Source organism: Phallusia mammillata, chromosome 3 (assembly GCF_965637545.1).
Source record: "Phallusia mammillata chromosome 3, kaPhaMamm4.hap1.1, whole genome shotgun sequence".
NCBI classification, from domain to species: Eukaryota; Metazoa; Chordata; class Ascidiacea; order Phlebobranchia; family Ascidiidae; genus Phallusia; species Phallusia mammillata.
Genome location: NC_137254.1, coordinates 31,258,856 through 31,280,791, shown reverse-complemented (window position 1 = coordinate 31,280,791; position 21,936 = coordinate 31,258,856). Strand labels below are relative to the sequence as shown.

Genomic DNA, 21,936 nt, shown 5'->3' with positions numbered 1-21,936 from the left:
TATGGTGACGGGCCATACTTTTTTAATAAGACGGTAATGAGCTTTACCTCAAACTTGTTTCGCTTTCACACTTCTTACAACCGCTTCCTTAACTGCGAAGTATTTGTATCATTTAGGATTCTCCTCTACAGAGTAATGGACCACTGTTTTCAACAAAAAAGGCGATTATTTGCGCATAATCGTAACATTGTTTTGTCTATGATGTAATAATTTTTAACAAATCTTGGATGCGTTAGTTAGAAGAATTGCGGTAAAATGGACCTTACGTGTTGTAGTAGCAATTAAATTAAGTTTTAGCTGTTATCTGAAGCTTTCGTGTTGCTGGATGAATCTAACCGCCCACGTCTGCTCAAAAAGCAGAACTTTTGTACAAATAACAATCTCATAGGGGGACGATTTGGAGACAATTCCTTAATAAGGGGGCGATTGAGCCAAAAAGGTTGAAGACCCCTGATTTAGCCTATTTTACGTTGCTAGGTTTTTTCCTTCGTTTGTGGTTGATAACTTTAAAAACTCAAGCACTTTTTGGGGTACAGTTTTATTGGGTGATATATTCGCATTTACAAAGCAGTTTTTTGTAAGTGCAGGGTGCTTCTGTTTTCTCAAAGATCAATTATATACATTGCATGATTATCTGGAATTTAAAAAGCACAGGAAAGACCAAGACAAAAAATGTTCAACAATCGGTTCTAAAAGTTGTTAACGAAAACATAATCCACAAAGAATTTAAAATTATAGTTAACCCGTCAACACAATGGCATAGTAATGACGTGCTAACAGATGAAGAATCCGACACCAATTGAAGGTGACATTGTAAATGTGCAAAGTTCATAAGTTCACAACACGAAATCCAAGGTGATAAAAATCAAATAGTTTACCGCAAAAACATAAAAATCAATTTGTTCTTAATTGTTATCCTGTCCACTATAACGTCATACAAGGGGACCGTGACTTAATAAACATCTCAAAGGACATTAATAGATTCTTCTACCACACTATAGTCATGGACATGCACTGTGGCAGCAGTTCCGTTTGTTCCAAGGTCATCCAGCTCGTAAACTTCTGATACCTCTTGAATTTCTTCCAGATCTCTCTCCCCTTTCTCCTCTCGCTCCTCTCGCTGCTCTTGCTCCTCTTGCTCTTCGTCTTCCTCGAATGCCTCATTATTGTAGATGACATCACGAGGGGGGTTGGGGACCTCGTTTTGGGGTCTATCGGCAATCGATTTGCGTTTGGCCAGAAGTTTTCGAGTCGCTGGGCGCGGTTTACGCCGGGCTGTTGCCTGGAATTTGGATTTTCGAATCTGGACAACAATGGATGAATTGTAAGTTTAAGTAAATTGGCTCGGGTAAGTTTAAGCCCCAAGCAGAAATTAGCAGGTCACATTTTATCAAAAACAAAGCAGCAGAGTAAAAAATTAACTACAAACGTTGAATATAAAATCACCACTTAAAAGCAGTTTGTCTAAAGATAGCGCGTTAACTTGCACAAAAGTAAAACAAGAATTTAAAGAAAAACTTCAAAAAGGAAAAAAAAGTTACAGTCAACTGTTACAGTCAAAATTTGTTAAAAAGCACACCAATCGTGTTTCAGTTGCTGGAAAGAACCCGGTTAAAAATGATTGCATGCAAGAGACCAAAAACAAGCATTTAGTTCAAAGCAAGCAAAAGGCAGCAGTTGAAAAAGTGGTACAAAGCCCAAGTTGTCGAAAGCCCAGAAGATAAGTTTCAGTCTGCAAGAATTCAACCAATCACAAAGCGCCACGTCATGCCACATTTCTCCAAGCGCCCAAACCTCTGATGTTTCTGTCGATAGTGACGTCACAGTTGTTCGTTTGACGACGTAAGAATGGGCAGGACAAATTGTTTTGGTTTGAAAAGATATTGGTTTAGTGTGTGTAACTTTGTGGGAGTTTTCATTGTAACAAGTCGCTTATAGCAAAAAATATGTACAAGTATGCATAGCCTCAAAGTTGACATTTACATATTACGTGTGTTCTACAAGCGTGTATAAGACTTATATACAATTGTTTCGTGTTCGCGTCTGTGTGTCTGTTATGTTTTAGTGTAAGTTTTTTACTTGTGATGTGTGCGTGTCTGTTATGTTTGTGTGTGTGTGTGTGTGTGTGTGTGTGTTTGTTTGTTTGTGTGTATGTGTGTGTGTTGTGTGTGTGTGTGTTGTGTGTGTTTGCGTCCATTCAGAACTTGGTATCGGACGCAGGCACGCCCACAACCTCCTCGTAATGCGGGGAAATCCCATGACCCCCCTCTTCAAGCACCAGATCGGAGGGGGTTTCCCCTGAGCCATCCGAGACGAATCCAGCGTTGTCTTTCCCGTTCGATTCGGTGGCGTCGGGCCGATAACGCAGAGAACTGCGCTCCTTGCGACGTTTAGAGGCCGAAGCCAAACGCTTAAACTGCGACAACATGCGGCAAAAATAATAAATTAAAATCCCACCACTGGGTGGGGCGATTTCGAATCGGATTCGAATAATTTGGTTAATGAACAAAATAAATTATTATGACTTAAATTTGTGGGTTGTGACGTAACAAAAAATTGATTATGACGTAACAAAATAATTTGTTATTACGTAACTAAAAAATTGGTTATGGCGTAACAAAAAATGGTTATGACGAAACAAAAAAATCACTATGACGTAACTAAATAATTGGTTATGACGTAACACAATAGTTGGTTATGACGTATTATTTAAATGATCATGACAAATAACATAAAGGTTGATTGTGACGGAACATAAAATAATCTTGTATGATTAGTTTCAAATTATAAAAATGGCGGTAATTTTGAACGAAATTGAAATAATAAGGAGACTTACCCTAGACTGGACGCCTCCACGGTGGGAGACACGGTGGCTCTCAAGGTCTGGAATAAGAAATCAGAAATAAAATAAACATACTACTTGCTAGAAAATACAATAAACATGAAAAGTGGAAATGTAGTGGCGTTGCCAGACATACAATATTTAGTGTGAATTGTAATTGTAAGTGTCAACAATGGTATTTTCCAAAATTACCTTATGTAAACAACAGATTGCGACTTGCCTATTCAAATTTTAAAAATGAGCAAAAGGCAAAAATACTGACACAAAAATGAAGCTCTTATTAAACAGCCTTAGTTTATGCATTACTCTTTAAAAAATTGTGTAAAGTTCATTTTTAAAAACATTCATTTTTAAAAAATTGTGTAAAGTTCAAATATACAGTTGCCCCTTGGGCTTGACATAAAGTCAGACACTAGCTATATACTCATATAGTTGAACACCAAACTCAGTAAAGCGTGCAATCACGTGACATACCCTTAAGCTGTTCTTCATCTTCTTCATCCTCCTCGTGGTGGAAGTATTGCTCCGAATCCTGGAGGACGTCGTTGCCGAAGAAGTCAGCCACCATCTGCGGGACCCAGAGATCCATGGCGACGATGATCACTCCGCACAGGAAGGATATGATACCTGGAAGAATTAAAACACGTGATAATGTTATTACTACGTCCGATGAACTAAGATGAACATATACCTGGAAGAGAATAAAACACCAGGTCACTATGTCGTCATACCGATGACCGACCGATGACGATTATGTTAAATTTGATTAAAACAGAAAAAATCTAACTAATGTATAAACACAATGACTAAGATTTGTATTTTTTTGCCAAAAATATGGTTTTTATTTAGTTTGTGGATATGTGTTTGAAGTATAGGCTATTTCTGTGATCTAACATAGTTTGCTAATGTTTCCTAAGTGATCTTGTTGTTTTAACAATGTTGTCGCAATGATGTTAAAGTCACGAATGTTGTATTTTTCTGGCAAAAATGTGTTTTGTTGTTTATTTAACAAATTATTAACGAGTCCGTGGGACTTTGATAAACCTTGTTAGCAGTTAGTTTGTGTGCTAAAACATACTTTGCAAATGTCCTAATAAATTGTTATAACTTATGAAAGTTGTCTAACTATTAGCACATAGAGGCCTTTATCAACACCATGACGTAACACCGGTATATCACGTCACAATAAGGTTTATCATTTACCTCCAGAAAGCACAAGCCAGAAGCTGGGTCCATAGTGAGTGTAAAGGGCGGCGTCTTCAAAGGGGATCACCAGCGGTTGTGTTCCCCATTTGATGGTCGCCCATATTACGTTGCTCACCAGCATAAAGGTTCCAGTGAGAATGAACATCCATCCGGCGTAGAAGAGAACGACCGCTGACAGAATGTTAGCGATCAGCCAGCAGGGAAAAGCAGTCCTGTCAAGCAAAACAAGACCGATCACATCACATGCGTAGTGGGGTTCAGGTTTAGGTATAAGTTTGAATATTTTGGGCACATATAACGTGCTTTTTTGCAGAAGTTTTCGTTGGAAGGTTAAATTATACGTTGCTGTTACGAAGCACACAACACCGTTTGCAACTACAGTACAAGGTTCTTTAACTGAAGTTGTATGCGTTGGTAGAAACGTATTGACTTCACATAGCAACTGGTTAGACAAATGGTGTGTTGACGTCAGTGCAGGTTGTGAATTGTTGAAACGTCTGCATGATGTATTCTATATACACCAGTACTATGGCAGTAATGTTTATGATTAAATTACTTTTCAAGTCCGTGCATAGTGTTACTAAGTTGTAGGCATTTCGGTAACTAAACAATCAGTTTGTAGTGCTGCTTTCTCACCACAAGACTTGATAAGCGAACCATCCAGCAGTTCTATACGACCTCCCCCAGCGAATAAGTTCACCGTCGAGCGCAAAATATTCGGCGATCCACAAGATTGGGAGGGGGAGTCCCCTAAACTGAGCGGCACGAAGTTCTCGGCTGATGCGACCGGCTGGAGGAAAAAAACATAGAGTAAATTAAACGTTAAAATTATGTACAGATAAAATTTGTTAACAAAACAAGGAAAATGCTGCCGGTTGGTGTCGCTCTTGAGCAATATTCTCACTTCCCCAAATCTATTACATCTATCGTATTTTTGTATTCCATTTATAAAATAACACGTTTAATATCGAGATAACAAAGTTAATTGCCGTAACAATTAATGAGCTACCGATTAACCAACGGGCCACGATACGTATTCTATATATTGACAAAAACTGTTGACGTTTAATTATTACTTGGGGTCGCTCTTGCGCACCCTTACTACAAGCGCTGCGTTTTGTTGGGTTGAGTTTATACCGCTAGATAAAACAATCGTAGAAGCACAATTGCGCGAAAATATTCACCAAACCGGAAATAGCTGCGCAACTTAAACGTTATGGAGCACAAAACAGCGAAGGGCACGATAAGTTGACAATGGTTGAACGCGCTGTAGCTACACCGTATTATGAAGCGTTATGAGTTTATTTCGCTTAGTGAATATAGCGACAAAACAGCATCAAAATATTCACCAAGCCGAAAATAGCTGGACAACGTTGTGACGTTAATGACTCAAATGGTAAACGCGCTGCAGCTACACCGCTAAATGACTTATATATTTTCCAAGTCGGAGATAGCTGCGCAACGTTAAGACGTTATAAAGCGGGACAAAGTAGAGGACGCAATTGGGGAATACACGGTAAACGCGCTGTATCGCTAAATGACTTACCTTGTGGGCCGAACCCAAAACGTCCCTGTCTCCAGGCCCAGTAAAATCTCTCGTTGTAGTTGATGGTTTCGGTGAAGTTAAGGAAGTCTGTATGATCTACTCGTTGTTCAACCGGCTCTCCTGCGATAAAATACAGCATAGAAAAAATTTAGATGTTTCGCGTATGTAACAAGTGCGACTTGCAAGGAAAACATTTTGTATTGGGCCAAATTGTTAATGTGAAAGCAAAAGTGTACCACAACAGTCACATGAGGGGGATCACCACGATTGTTAAACTGTAATTTTACGTGTATAGTGTGACGAATCACTAAACCAACTGCAACAAATTTCAACATGGGAGCGCTCCTTAACCAAAAATACAAGTTAATATGACATGTATGTAACAAGTGCTATCTGTTTGCGAGGAGAGCGTCTATAAAAGGTTGAAATGCACTAAAATCGGTTTGTCATAATCTCGAGTTTTGACTGAATTGTGATGTATCTTAGCTCATAATATGCCAGGCTCATTGAAGGCGTTGTACCGAATCAGCCAGGCAAGTAATCACCATACTTTACCACAGGGCTTAATATTTACACTTTTTGTGTCAAAGGAAATCGTAGTGGAATAAAAGCCTACAGTTCCAAGCAATCTATTGGTCTACGAAACAATTTTTAGAAATTCGGGGATAAATTACTTTCAAAGGAAGTTTTTGCTTTACAGAGATTTATTAATTTTTGTCATGTAGTTTTGATGAAAATGTTAGTTAATATTCAACCGATGTACAAGTAACAAGGGGTCATATGAAGGTGGCAACGATTTAATTTTATATTGGAGAAACTAAATTGAAAAGATGAAACGAAATTGGATATTTTATTGCCTTTTCACAATTATATTTTTTACCTCACTTTTAGCATTGTCACTGCAAATTAATAAAAGGTAACTTTAAAAAATGAAACAAGTTTATATTTTTCAACACTGAAAGTTGTGTACTTGGATTCATATAGAGATATTTGATCTTCAAAGTTGAAATTCAGGTTACCGTATGACCCTTGACCCCGCAGCAAACATTAAATGCTCACCACAATGACTCACATTCAGGAGTTAGAATTACTGTAGTTTAATATTCACCAGATTTCGCCAAATTACCTTCGGTGGTTTTAACACAACTGGAGGAGAAATTAACACAAACAAATTGGTCGGCCCCGTGCCGGTACGTGAGGGGTTCGTTACCGGTCCGCATAAAACTTGCTCAAGGTTCACATTAAATCAAAGTTGTAATAACTCTAATTAATTTCAGTGCTGAACATTTGCGGTTTTAGGGGCCGGTCCGTAATAAAAATTTCAGTTTCAAACCGGTCCGCAGTGCAAAACAGGTTGGCGACCCTTGTTTTAGGAAAAAAATGTTAAATTCTGCACAAAATGTGCGAAGTTGTCAAAACTGATAATAACTTGATACAGCGAATTCTATTTCAGTTTGAATAACACAATATGAGTTATTTGGTTGGTTCCATGAAATAGAGAACTACCAAACCCTCAAAGTCAACAAACGAGGCGCCCCCAAATATCCTTCTGAATATTTCCAGCTCTCTAGTCTAATAAACATTCCATCTGACAAGCACGTCACTCGTTGCCATGACAAGCAGAATTTTCGCCCCCGCGAAACGCAGTCAAGCGCGAAACCGACTGTGGTTGGTGCAAACATCTTCGTCACGTGGCATAGCTCGTTTCGCTTGATTTGCGTCGAAAACAAGAGCATTGTCACGTTTCCAAATACTCGAACTGAAGCTATTGTGATGTAACTGACGCGAGGGCCGCAACGGCGGGTAAAATCAACGGGACCGAAAACCACCATGTTTCGGGTGGAAAACAAGTTTCTGTCGTAAACTAGTTTGTTAATTTTGCGGCAAAACTTGGAGTGGATTTGCGATCTATGCAAAGTAGCAGATGTCTCGTGTTAAGTTTCTCGTCTTCGTCAAACCCTAGCACTAGCTCCTCACGTCACAAAGGAATCGCGAAGCATTGATAGCTCCCTACGTCACAAAGGAATAGCGAGCATTGACCTTCACCAACCTTTCAAGGTTATATTCACTGACGCAAGACCGATCTTCATCCCGATTTTAGCATGGATCTCAGTTTTTGTGAAAGCCTTGTATGCAGTTCGGGTCGAAATTTCGGCGCTCTCCCATTCTTGACCGAGAACTCCAACTAAAAGATGAAGAACGAAGCGATTTAATTTGTGTAAAAATTTACAGGCCAGTGTTATGTGTTAAGTTATATATTACAACAAAGGCAAGTTTGTTAAATACCGTTAGGTGGCGTAATGAGCAGCACGAATACTTAAAATGCAATTTGTGTAAAAATGCTGACTGTTATTAAAATCAACCTAAAACCTAGTTCTTTATGTTAAATTTAGTTCCTAGCCCTATCCCAGTTTCACTGTTAATTTAAATAACTGCCTTTCTTACGCCACCGATCGGTATTTTGCAAACCCTTTCTACTGTGAGTTCCTGTGTTAGTAGCTCTACCAAATTTTCAAGATACAAATCATTTTACTTACGTAGGATCGCGGATGCAATGAAGAGAGATACCACAACCCGAATAACGAAGAACAATCTCTGTGCGAAAAAAACAAAACAAAATTACAACTAAATTCAACTATCGTGACGTGAAAGTGACGTCATTGGGTAACTGACGTCATGAACAAGTGTACGTAATTAAAGGTGAATATGGATGTGTTTTTATTTGATTGTGACCGTTGCTTTTTATTATTACTATGATTAAAACTAACAAACAACCATCCGTTTTAAATCAAATTAAAATGAAGTTCATTAATTGTGACGTCATAGGGTATCTAGCGGAAACAGCAAAGAGACAAAGTGCATCTGAAAACGTGAATATGGATGGGTTAGTTCATTCGCATGAGATCTTTACTTTGTATTATTATAAAATGTTACAATTATTTTTGACTTCACATCTACAGTAATTTGAGTGTGCTGATTAGAACAAGTTTAAAACTGACGCACATTCGTGTGTATTTGTGTGGGTTGTACCAAGTTACGCCACTGAATAAATATAATGTGATGTAATACGGTCTGTGTGTTGTCGATGTGTGTTGTGACACTTGTCGCGACAGTTGATGAATAAGGGGAACTGATACTAGTGTGTTGAAACCAATGTTTTAAATGTGTGCTTGGTTTGTCATGCCAATATATGTTAAGCGAACATGTGTCTTAATTATCCGTGTTAGTTTAACCGGTATTTGATTATTTGGCCCTTTATTCTGAAACTGTTAATGGTGACAAATTGGGTTAAAAATCGCGAAGCTTTGTATTGTATTACACACGTTTCCATTTAGTGTGTCGTGACCAACTCCGTCTCGTTTAACCGACTTTCAAATATCCGGTTTCCTTATGTACCGTTTAATAGGGCGATAAATCGGGTTAAAAAGTCTTGTATTGTATTCTATGTGTTTCCATGTTTAAATCATTAATAAAAACGATGCCATATCTTAAATTTCGAGAAACTTCTAAAATGAAAAAAAGAACTGTTTAAATTGTTAAAGACAAGCTGAAGATGTGGTTCAATATATGAATTTATTTATCTGCCTTTTGGGCTATTGTGTTTGGATTTCAAATTATGAATGCATTACCGTTCGAATGCGTAGCAAATAAAGAATTGAATTGAATTGTGGTCGCAGTTACGCTAGATAATTTAATTTAAAAGTTCTGTAAATAAAATACGGGTATCAAAGTTGCATATGAAACACCCCGAGGCAACATTTTAAAACTAACTGCACCCCAAAATATGTGACTACATAAAATAGGTTTTGAGATGAATATGACACTAATCATTACAGCCTTCCTAAATTAGCTTGGGAGATTGTTTCGCTTTGCAAATATCATGTCTAGCTTTGTGTGAGTTTCCACAACAGAACGCTGGAGGCTGAATTCCCCCAACACCCAAATAAAACTTCCCAACGAAACTAGGAGCGTCTATGCGGTTTGGAAACCCCGAGCTAATGGCCGGAGGGAGTGGGAGGGTGGGAGCAGGAGGAGTGAAGAGGAGCAAGGGGTATTTGTTCTACTTCTTTATTGTTTTCCTTTTATAGAAGCGGCAGACACTTCGAGGGGGGCTGTAAAGGTATTTTCTGTGTGTACGGGGATTTCTGCAATTGAGTCCATGCAAATATTGTCTATTGTGTTTTCACGTTTCATGTTATCCAATCCACGGGTGAAAACCACAACAATTATCTTCAACAATGAACAGGTTCCATTTCAGACAGACCCGTCTTTGACGTAACAATCACATTTATCACAAATAAAACAGTCTGTTGCGTAACACTTGGTATAGCATGGATTTTATCCTACATGATGTTTTAGTATAAGATGGCAACGCAAAAAGCCTTAAACTGTTGCAGCAAAAAGCTTTAAAACGTTTCTTGCAAAACTTGACAAAAGAACTCGCAAATCCTCACAAATCCAGACCATTTAACGCTCCAGCGAAGCGAAATGATGGAGATTTCTATAGACTGTGCCTCGTTTCTATGGTAACGGGTCGTTTCTCAACTTCGCAGACAAATATTTCTGACTATTTTCGGGGTAAGCTTGTCCCGTGAGCGGTAAAACGCATTTATAGCAGCGGTTGTACGTGAGCAAATATAAAAGACTTCCGAAGATTCGAATCGTTTCTCTTATGACGCGATAAGCGCGAAACGACCATTGTTCGTTTTTGACCTCAGTTTCGTCCAGTCATGACCCAACAATTTCCAATTCGCGACTTAAATATTTGGGGAAAAGTCGTAAAAATAAATGAAACCCATTTTTGCACCTCCGCTTCCATTACCACGTGACTGCGATTCTGACGTCACAACGGCTAGGTTATTTTCGTTCCAAACGGCCGTTTGTGATGCAATAAAAGTGCGTTTATGGACGGTGATTATTATAGAATGCTGTGATTTGTTTTACTGTTGTGTTTGCTAATATTAGAAATTAGCTTTAGAACAATATGGCTATGATAAAGCTGTTCGTGCTGTGACCAAGTTGGAAATATTTCGCACACAAACTTTACGTTAATGGTGAAACTAATCCAAGTTTCGTTCCAATAAATAAACTGACCACTTGACAAATCGGTTTGTTGCTTATTGAACGCGCTAATGTAACTAAATTTCCACACTATACGTTCACGCTGTTGCGTTTTTTTAACAACAAAATCAGACTTCGCAACTTTAAAAGTTTTAGCGCAACTAAGAACGCTAAAATGCATTGAAGTTATATTTCACAGTCGTTGACGCCGTGAAATTTTTTGTGGGTTTATGCAAAATGTGTTAGTTGCACGCAAATGTATTCGTCAGGTATGGGTGTGAGTTTTTTCATGACATCATATTCTGTAGACAAGTGTTTAACGCTTGTTCCTAACGACGATATTTGCATTATGTCTCTTTGTTTAGAAAACACGAATTCTATTCTATTCTTTTTTTCCTTTGTTTATCGTGCACTGTACCAGTCGCATTCAGTGTTATTACCCTGATGAAGACGACCTGTATAGGACGTCGAAACGTCGGAATAAAATCACATTTGCCAGAAGAGCTCTTTAAACTTGATACTATGCCTGGCAGCAATAGCTTATATACACGAATTCTATTTTGCATAATAGTTAATTACAGATTTGACTTTAGCAGGGAACGTGAATCACAGAGTAAAAAAATAACTTATTCAAATAGAATTCAACAAGGCAAACCATGTTTTTATATGCCTGGGACACAAATGATTCTTTACAAACATAAACACGTGTCCTAAATTGTTTCTTTTGCATGATATGTAGAAATAAAACTCATGTTGCTTAAAAAACGGCATCGGTACCTTATATATAAATATATATATAAAATAGAAAATCAATTAAAATACAAACATTCTATTTGAATAAGATACTAATGATGCTGTTAAGACGAAATATACACACCTTAAAATCTTAAGGACGAATAGCGTAAAGCTTTTATGAGTTGAAATCAATAAACATAAGGTTCATTATAGTCTTTATCCACCAAGAAAATGTTTAAAAAAATTTCGCCTAAAAACTGCATCAGTATCTTACCTTATTCAAATAGAAAAAAATACAAAACTTTATCGTCTTAACTTACCGACCATCCTCTGTATCCAGGAACAATCAGAGCAAAGGAAAAGGCAAGAATAGCGATCGCGAACACGAATCCAATTTCTAGGACATCAGCTGTAACTGCTGTTGGAGTTGGGCCGTGCAGGGTCGGACCCCCATTAACCCTAAATGAGTCGTACACCATTTTGGAGGGGTTAAAATTTGCAAAACAATTGATAACAAAAAACCTGTTCGTCAAAACAAAAGGAAAGTGTGAGCAAAACAATAGATCAATTGTTATCAAACTGTGACGTAACAATAACATTTTAAATTATGATATAACGCGAACACAACAACTGTTTCCAAAAATCTGATACAACTTTCGTTTTAAAGTCTCTGGTAAACTTTTTTGTACCCTTTGTTTCCTATTGTTAAAACTACGAAATACGTTTGCACTGTGACGTCACAAACAAACAGGTCTTTAGGAGTTTCTTCGAACAGATTTAAAGTTTGTCCACGAAAGAGCTGCGATTATGAGCAAACAATGGTGTATACTTTGTGACATCATAATGTCTGGGCATACTGTCGTTAAACACTGTATGTTTAGATAAGAAGTAATAACTACCATGACTTGTTTGCGGAGCTAAACAATCGGAATGAATGGGGCCGTTGGTGGGAAACGAAAACAAATTTCGAAACACAAACATGGCATCAAAGTTCAATAAACACTATATGTTGCTATTAAACATTACATAAAGATAACATATCTGCTCTGACTAACGTATGTTGCATTCAATACGCTAATCAGGCCGCCTTTATCACGATAAATAGCACTTGAAACGCGTTGTATATTCACCAGTTTGTAAAGTAAATTAGTTGCAGGCCACTGTATCATAAAGAAAACCTGTTTTACTTGTAAACAGCTTAAACCTCGCGGCTTAGAATTCAGATTTATCAGTTAAACCACAAATCCCAGTAGTCGTGGGTGTAAAGCTTTATTCAGTGTTTATTCCAAACACGTCAACAAACCAGCGGCGAAAGATCAAATAAACTTCACTAAACAAAATAAAAAAGCTGTTGTTGCCAGGCATAAAGTATAAACAAGTAATGCTCTTCCAGCAGTTTTTTTTTTCCGAAACGTCAATTATTTGTGATAAAACTGCTGGAAAAGCAATACTCGTTTACAAAATTCAAGCAATTCTAACTAAAAATCTTTCAGCCGAACGTATACACCGCACAAACCACAGCTATAGATCCAAAAAACTAACAACATTCTATACTGAGTCCAACTTAAAAAAATCTTCCAACTGAACGGGGACACGCTTTAAGCAACTGACAGGCGAAGTTGAAAACGTTTTGCCCCAAAGCACGGTTGAGGGACCCCGGCTATCCGCACAAACAAGTGCAGCCTTCTTCTTTCTGTGGTGAAAAATTCGCAGAAAAACCCGTTCCCCCGCTCACCAGGAACGCGTAAAACTGGAGCATACCTGGGTAGCGTCTGTTGTGTCACAATGCGGTCAGTGGCGCGGAACGGGTGAAAGATGAGCTTCGTTGCACAAAGAGCAAAGATTGGGAACAAAAGATTTTTCTGATTCACCGAGAAATGGTAGCGATATCCTTTACCCGGCTGTTGCTATGATATTACCGGCATTTAGATTAAAACATCGCCAACTTCAATGCTTCTGTGGTTTATTTGTAACGTTGCAATTTTTTACATTTTTTATGTAAGATGTTGCTGCCAGGCATAATATCAACTTTATTGAGCTCTTATGGCAAATGTATTTTTGCATAAACGTTTCGACCGGCTATACAGGTCGCCTTCATCAGGGTAAATAACACTGAATGCGCTTAGTACAGCGAACGATAAACAAAGGAAAAAGAACTAAACGCAAGCACGTCCAAGCGCATTGAAAATACTTTGCGATAACGAATGATTGGGCCTCCATTTACTTTCATTTTAAGGCTTTTGCAGAAACCCCCTCAAAATAAGTTGCTTTTAAATTACTTTGAAAGGTTTTGAATCACTTTGTCGTACCCCTAATACAGTTTTTTTGGGAAATAGGCTTTCATAACACCCAGCTTATAGGATAGTATTCTATTTAAATAAAAAACTGAAAATGCTTGCATAAGCAAAACATATTTGTTCTCTATACTAAAGCTAACTGATTTCAGCCTCGAAACAAACTTTTCCAAACTTGTGAGCAGTGTTTTTTTTAAAGTGTTTTCAAATTTCTCCAGCGGTTTCCCAAAATTTAATAAATAATTCGTTTAAGCAAATATGGCTATTTTTTGGTATTTAAATGAAACACTTGCGGTCTCTTAAAACTACTTAGCGGTCACCCAAACCAAACCTTAAAAAAAACTGCTTGTGAGATACATAATATGAAAAATGGAAATCGTTACAACAATGGTAACAGAATAGGGAATGATTACCAGAATCAATTTACCAGTTTATAGAAAGCCACTATCATATCATATCATAAAGCAAAAAAGCAAATGCAAAAACAAAAAGTGATAAAGTACAATGTTGAAAATATTACAAACATCCTGTTGTATATCCAGGCACAACAAAATCCCCATCAATCTTATCTGGAAACACTAATGTGGCATCGAGCTCAAAACAAACAAGTTCTGGATAATATTTCATATTCTACGAGGCCTGTCAACCCAGAGGTTCCACAAAGCTGCGTCGGTCGCGTTCCAATACTTACACACTTCAAACTAAAGCAGCGTTCTATAATGATGTTGACGTATTTAGCAGTATAAATTTTACACAATCCCAACGTTTTTACAATACGAGTTCTTCTTGCAAAATAATACTTGATTTCGAAAAACAACTTATCAAATAGTAAACAAAGCTTTTTGCAACTTAAAGACAAAGTAGCGATTGTTCAAACGTCTATATTACATTGTTCTATATTTTATCACAACATACAAACTCTCTTGCAGTTTTACGTTCAATCAAACTGCTTTTTTATGTCCAGTGTTACTAAATAGATCTAAACAATAACTTTATTTACCGCAACAACAACAGTTCAAACAATTTTGTTTACACTTTTTATGTAAAAACAAAACCGTCAACACATAACGGTTTTTACTTATTTTTTAAAATAATTCGAAAACTTTTAATAACTTGCGCAAAAGCGTCGTTTCCGAACTACTGCGCTGCACCATTGTTCTGTCTATTATGACACAACAATGCAGAGCGCGATGTGTCTGTACATAGGAAGCTATCCATGATTGACATACATGAGTCAGATATCGAAAACGTCCGCTCAAAAAATTATGCATTGTGATTCATCAATTAGCGATTGTGCATTGTAAAAGAACAATTCGAATTGTTCGGTATAAATACGTGAATGATTTTGCATTATATATATTTATAGTTTTGTTTGTATTTGAATTTCAATTCGCTGTTTTTTATGATTTCCCTTTTAGTAGCAGCAAAAACTGATGCCAATCAGCAAAAATTGCTATTTTGCACCATTATTCCATATTTTATGACAAATATACAGGCCAATATGGTTGTTTTAAGCATATTTTTTTAAATAACATCAGTCGTTATCAGTGATATTCGTCTTTCCGTTTGTTTAGATTTAAATCAAAACGTATTTAGGACAATTTTACAATTGCGTTTATTTTGAAGTCAAAACTTTAAATACAATGGCCAAAGTTTGCAAATTAAACCAGTACAAACTTAAAATCAAAGTGCTTAATGATGCTAAAAGCTAAATGACTTAATGTGCTAAAATCATCATAAACATGTATTGAATCGTGTAACAGCTGTTGTTTATGAGTTGTGCGTATAAGGGCAATAAAGTTTCCTGTCCTGCGAGTCATAAACAAAACCGGATTAAAAGTGGACCAACATGATATGACTGATGGCTACGCACCAGAGACTAAATGGACATTAGTTTTTTAACCAGTCTGTTGTTTTTGCAACTATTGAAAAGACAAGAGTACACATCTAGTCTGACACCTTGTGGAAATACAGAAAACCTAAATTAGTTATTTTTTCGTATTTTGTTTTTATGGTGACAATTTTTCCAATGTCGTTTTGTTTACATTGTAAGAACAACGAAAAAGAACAACGTAATTTCACAAATAAACGTCAAAATAAATTTGAGTGAAATGCGCTTTGCATTGATGGTTGCATCTGATTTTTATCAAAATTTACATTTAAATCATGGAATATTTTTTGGTCGAAAAAGTCTGAATTGAGATCTGTAAATCGTTGTAAAAAAATCCTGCAACATAAAGGTTATTTATGTCTTCGCATTTTCATCTCAAAACATTCTTGCTTTTTAACATACTACAAATAAAATTTTACCCGTTTCAGCGAAGCCACCTAAAATAGTTTAAGTGCTTGGAAACAAATTGTGACGTGTATAATAACTTTATTGCGTCATATAGAGTTCCTTGTGTGCATGACACGCATGGATGATCACACACTCGTAACAAGTGGAAGAATTAAAACAACTTATTTCGTCACAATGATGCTAAGTCAACAACAGCTGCAGCGGTGGTTGCTTGTGATTGGCTGAACGCAGACACGTGACCATATTGCGTGTCGTTGCAAGTTTCACGTGGAGAATTGCAGTAGATGTAATAGAGTCGAAAAAATAGGTGTGAGTGCTGTAGTGTGATTTGCAAGGCTGGGTTTAGGTTGGACAATGTTTTGTGGCCTGGTCTGTCTATACTTTACACCCGAACTAAGCTCTATAGCGACAAGAGTCCTAATCATGCATTTTAAATCAGAAAATATCAAAGTGTCTGTTGGCATTATTTTGTTTACTGTCTTTAATAAACTTTGCATATTTATTTTAGGGAGCGCATGCGGTTGTTTTGCCGCTACACTTGATTTTACTGAAGGTAGTATATATATGCGTCCAGTCTATATAATTTATTGCTTCTGATATGGATCCCTTATGAACATTAAGAACTAACATTAAAACAGATATTTTATGCAATTGCAGAACAAATTTTAGGCTTGACACAACTTGAAGAAAATATGGCCAAAAAGAAGGAAACCAAAGAAAAGAAACCGGCACAAGAAGTTAATAAAGAGAAAAAAGCCTCAGAAGCCAAAAAATCTCCAGAAAAGAAAACTGTTCCTGACCAGAAAAAAGTTCCAGAGAAAAAAGAAACCAAACCGAGCCCTACTGGTCCGGATGAAGTCAGACAAAGAAAACAATCAGAAAATAAGCAGGAAAATTCCTCTAAACCTGCTCCAGTAGCGCGCGAAAAATCGCCTCCCGCCCAAACTAAATGGTCGCCGCGTCAGGAAAGAAAACAAAAACAGGCCAAAGCCGCAAAACAGCGCGAACAGAAACGCGAAAGACGGCAGGAGAGAATAAAAGAGAAGAAAGTAAAGAAGGTCCCTCCGGCTGTCAATCATTTCTGGGTGACGTATCTGCGCCCGTGGTGTCGACGTCATTATATTCTGGTGACGTCATCGATTGCTTTGGTGTTTTTGTTGTTTGCTCTGTTTCTGGCCAAAGATACGATGGATAAACAACAGCAGCAGCCGAGGTTTAGACATCCGACTGTAACGGATAAGGTAAAGTTATATCTACGGATAAATTGTTGTTGGAGATCATAGTGGGGAAGGGGCACAAATTTAGACCCAACAAAAAAGAATAACATGCCTCTTATGTAAATCATAGTACGGTCATTCAAGCATTCCTATGTACGGAAAGGCGTGTGGTGGGATTCGAACCCACGGCAGGAGTCTGTCCAGGACTTGCGTTATACCAACTGAGCTACACAGGCTAAGGGGGGAGTTTGTCGCCGAAAGTCGAATCACAATCACCGTTGCTTGCCTTGTATGCCGCACATGTCAGCTTCGTAGTAGGGGATCGCCAGATTGACCAGTACCAGTTAAGATGAACATAAATTCATAACTGGGATCAGCATAAACGTTTCAGGGCTGATCCCAGTAGTTATAAACTTATGCATTTCGTAACATGCCTTTGAAAAGCAATTGAGAAAACTAAAACAATTGAAATGTGTTGTTTGTTGTTCTAGGTAACATTCCATGTGAATATTAACAACGAGACGTCGGGAGATCTGGTGCTAGGTTTGTATGGTAAAGACTGCCCTCTAACGGTGGAAAACTTTGTAAAACTTTCAACACACGAGGTCGGATACGGATACAAGGGAACAAAGATACACACCGTATTCCCAGGACATATGCTTATTGTAAGAAATTGTTTGATATTTCAACTTCTTTAAACCGCAAGCTATTTTTACACTTTTGATAAAACCTTATGTATCGCCCGAATAGACGTAAAATGCAACATGCTTTATTGTTCAAACGTTTCGACAAATGCTCATGCCATCATCAGTGATATGAAGGTCACATCAGTTACACCCCCCATGTAGTATAACCAGGTTTTTTTTAAGGTTTGGTTTGGGTGACCGCTAAGTAGTTTTAAGAGACCGCAAGTGTTTCATTTAAATATCAAAAAATAGCCATATTTGCTTAAACGAATTATTTATTAGGCTACTGGAAAATTTTGGGAAACCGCTGGAGAAATTTGAACACCTTAAAAAACACTGAGTATAACTAAAACCAATTTCCATTTTTGTTTAAATAAAAGCGTTCATCCGATTTTAATCAATGCCAAGAGGATGGAAAGCGCCGCAAAACTGTAAAAAACTTTACCCTATTTCATAGTTACCGATTAGTTTTCGGTAAGTTTCTGTTTTTATGCTTCAATAATCACAATGAAAAGTGCAACAAGATTTAAACTGCATATGTCATATATTTTTACCACAGACCATCAATTTTAACATAAATTAAGAGGTAAAAAGCAGCACACAGGTTAAAAACCTTTAACTTTTTTCTATAGTTACTCATTAGTTTTAACAGTTTTGACTTTCTTCCTTTGGTATAGAGTCAATAATCACCATGAAAACTGCAACAAGCTTTAAAGCCACAAATAGCAAACATGTCATATATTCTTACCACAGGGTGGCGACGTTGTGTTCAACAACGGCACTGGAGGGCGCAGCGCGATCACAGAGAATTTCGAAGAAGAAAACTTGAAACTGCGCCACCTATCTCCTGGCACACTAGGCATGGTGGGATTGAAGAACAACAACGACAGTAGCCGGTCGTCGCAATTCTACATCACATTTGGTGAGGCGACAGGCTTTGATGGGATCGCCGTCGTCTTCGGGAGGATTCTAGAAGGTATGACGTAATAATCATTAGCACGAATTCGTCTTTTCGCGTTTGCTATGACGTCATAATTAATTTTGCGAGTTTATCTTTAGGGTTTGCTAAGACGTCATAATTATTATAGCGATTTCGTCTTTTTATGTTAGTTTGACGTCATATTTATAAATGATGTAACAATAAGCATTGTGAAGAGATGCAGGTGGCGATATTTCGATGAAAATCATTTAACGATAATTTACCAAAAAAATGAAAATTAAATCCAATTTCTCTGCATTTATCCAGGTTTAGAATTTCTCAAGAAGATCGGAAAAGTTGAAGTGGTCGGCAAAAGCATGCGACCGAACAAACTCATCGTCATAGAGGACGCCATCCACGAGAAGGCGTGATGACGTCACATTACTATGACGTAATAATATCGGGTTGTAAAGTTTCGGGGCACGTTTGCAACATGTTTTTTTGCGTATTTGATTCGTTTTCGGGATTGCGTGAAATTACTGCGGTGAATACAAATGCGGTTGTATTGGTTTCAAGTTGTTTAATTCAGATTTTTTTTCACGGGGTTCGAACGTAGGACACTCCCGGGGACGAATCCCGATCAAGGTTTTTTTATGTCTGTATATGGGTCAGGCAAACGGGGTGATGTCGCCCCCAGGGGGCTATTTATTTCGACTTACAAACAAGTAAGGGGCGTATCAGCTCAAACATGCTGCCATTTAGATAAATTGTTTAAACTGCTTATGTTTTTTGGAATCTTGAGATTAGGAAACAATGGTTGACTTTTGAATCCAAGAGATGGTCATAAATGAACAATATTGGCATTGATAGGTTACAGCAGGGGTTCTTAAACAGGGGTACGTGTACCCCTTGGGGGTACGAAGCATCAAAGCAGGGGGTACGACATGCAGGGTGAAATTATACGCTATTTAGGAATATTTGTGAAGAATGCGTAACAAGTTACTTTGTTATATATCTAGAACGGGTTGGTTTTGTACTACTTACAATACTGTTTTAATGCATGCATTCAACACCCAAATTATAAATACACTGAGTTTAATTATTACAATTTTATTTACATCCGTCGGCCATTTTAGACAGGGGGCACGAGAAAATTTTATGAAAGCTCAAAGGGTACCAGCGCAAAAAAGGTTAAGAAACACTGGATTATACAGTCATTGTTTAAACATTATTCCAATATTATTGATCCCAAATCTTGGAGTTCCAATTAACAATTGAACTCAGAAAGGTCATGTGCACTTAATTTGGGGGTCATTTGATGCTGCAACTGTTCAGGAACCAAGTGTAGGTCACGAAATTCAATTGACCCCAATCAACAGATGTGAAGCGAAACTTGAAACAACGATCGTAGCGTCACGGAGTCTCAGCTACAAAAGCGTAAATGATCGAAGCAAGAATACGAAACCTGCTGCCCTTTGGCCATAAATCGCGCCGGTTATCGTAACTAGCCGCTAATTTATATTCAAACCCTCAAAGTGTGTAAATGCAATTGGGGCAGAGGTAAAACACATTGACTGTGTTTATACATATCCCTGTATAAACACAGTCAATGTGTGTGTTACCTCTGCCCCAATTGCATTAGGATAATTTGTAACATTTTTTGCAACGCAATTATATTATTGCCCAATAACATTAGGTAAAACACAGTTCCTCGGCCCCACGCTGTTTCTTATGGCCAAAATGCAAGAGTGATTTGTAAATTCATAATTGTTACAAATTATGCAAGAGGATATCGCTAGTAGCTATATTATAATGTGCGTCTTCTATTAAGTTATGATTCCCAACCTTCAAACACTTTTATGTTTCCAGTCAAGTGATGTCTGTAAATAGCAACGGAGCCGATCGAAGTCTATTGTTTGCTCACAATTGTATCGACTGTTTCGGTTAAACCGACGCAAATGGAACGTTCTATTTGTTTGTGGCGCTCGATTTGAAAGCACGATGCGCTTTTGTAGATTTACGCGGGTCACCATACAAATCTTAAATCACGATGACTCACCACCAATATTTAATTAAAGGAAAACCGCAACGCTATTTATTCAGGTTTGATGACGAGCTTCGGTTTAAAGGTAAGGCGAAAGCAATAAATTGAGTTGCTCTTATATTTTTATGGGAAGTATTATGGCCTCAACAAAAGCGAAAAGTCACATGCTTTATTCTTGATGTCAACAAATGTCCTTATTGATGTTCTCCTAATCGCACTTGTCGAAAGATGAGTTTTAATGATGAAAATAACGGCCCAAATAGACGGAAAAAGCGACATGCTTTATTGTTCAAACGTTTCGGCAAATGCTGTCATAATCAGTGATGAAGGGCCACATCGTTACACCCGTTTATACACACATGAGTCACTTGAGATTTGGGTTAGATGTATTTTATATAGGGCCTACACAAGTTATCTGGCAGTAACGTTTTTCATTGGCAAGGCATTTTACCCAACTACATAACCTTTAAAGACAGCACACGCAGGACATTTGAATTGGCTCAAATAGGCAATTTATATCTTTTAATTTCTTTTAACCGATAAATTGAAATTTGAGAATTCCGTTAAACGGCGGCGGTTTCCAAAGCGGTCACGTGAACAAGTATTGAATAGAGACCGGCTTGTTTGCGAAACCGAAGCGCTTTTTCTCGTGACGTTTGAGCGACGCTAAAAAGTGGGTGTGTCCACCCGAGCGAAGGAGTCTTACTAGGCTAAAGTTTGTCGTGAGTGTCACGTGTGTGTTACGTACGGTCATAAAAGTGAGGCTCGATTTTTTGAGGAATACCATATAATAATGTTTTGCAGTGATAGATCAAGGAATAACTACTGTTGATTTCGAAATAGTTATGTATATATCTAGGGATATATATATATTTAACAAGCATATTAACAAGTATGCTAACGCGGGTAAAGATTCGTTGGAGAGAATTAATTCGGTTGTCCCTTATCTCATGCGACAAGCAACTTACATCACTTCTGTTGGTTTCATTCACATAAAGATGATAGTATAGTCAATATGAAAACGTTGAAATGTTTTCATACCGATGTAGTTGTGTAGTAGCCTACTCTTTAGCTAAGTACATCTTGT

General features: G+C 37.6%; 2 protein-coding genes across 3 annotated transcripts; one reads left to right on the top strand and one right to left on the bottom strand.

Annotated features, from left to right (window-relative positions):
* Positions 1-522: 522 nt before the first annotated feature.
* On the bottom strand, positions 523-11,932 carry LOC145218775 (dual oxidase maturation factor 1-like). 2 transcript variants are annotated; one of them, XM_080086177.1, is made up of 9 exons: positions 11,711-11,932; positions 8,132-8,189; positions 7,645-7,779; positions 5,595-5,714; positions 4,685-4,838; positions 4,046-4,260; positions 3,317-3,469; positions 2,837-2,883; positions 523-1,303 (listed from the first exon to the last, which is right to left on the bottom strand). In XM_080086177.1, exons 1-9 carry the CDS (start codon positions 11,867-11,869, stop codon positions 965-967), a joined length of 1,380 nt encoding a protein of 459 aa, XP_079942303.1. In that variant the 5' UTR covers positions 11,870-11,932; the 3' UTR covers positions 523-964. The 2 variants fall into 2 exon arrangements, with proteins under 2 accessions (XP_079942303.1, XP_079942304.1); XM_080086178.1 differs by lacking the exon at positions 523-1,303 and adding an exon at positions 2,125-2,416.
* Positions 11,933-16,675: 4,743 nt separating this feature from the next.
* LOC145219979 (uncharacterized) lies at positions 16,676-19,375 on the top strand. Its single transcript, XM_080087275.1, has 4 exons — positions 16,676-17,224; positions 17,692-17,865; positions 18,640-18,862; positions 19,133-19,375. Exons 1-4 carry the CDS (start codon positions 16,676-16,678, stop codon positions 19,234-19,236), a joined length of 1,050 nt encoding a protein of 349 aa, XP_079943401.1. The 3' UTR covers positions 19,237-19,375.
* The last annotated feature ends 2,561 nt before the right edge of the window (positions 19,376-21,936 follow it).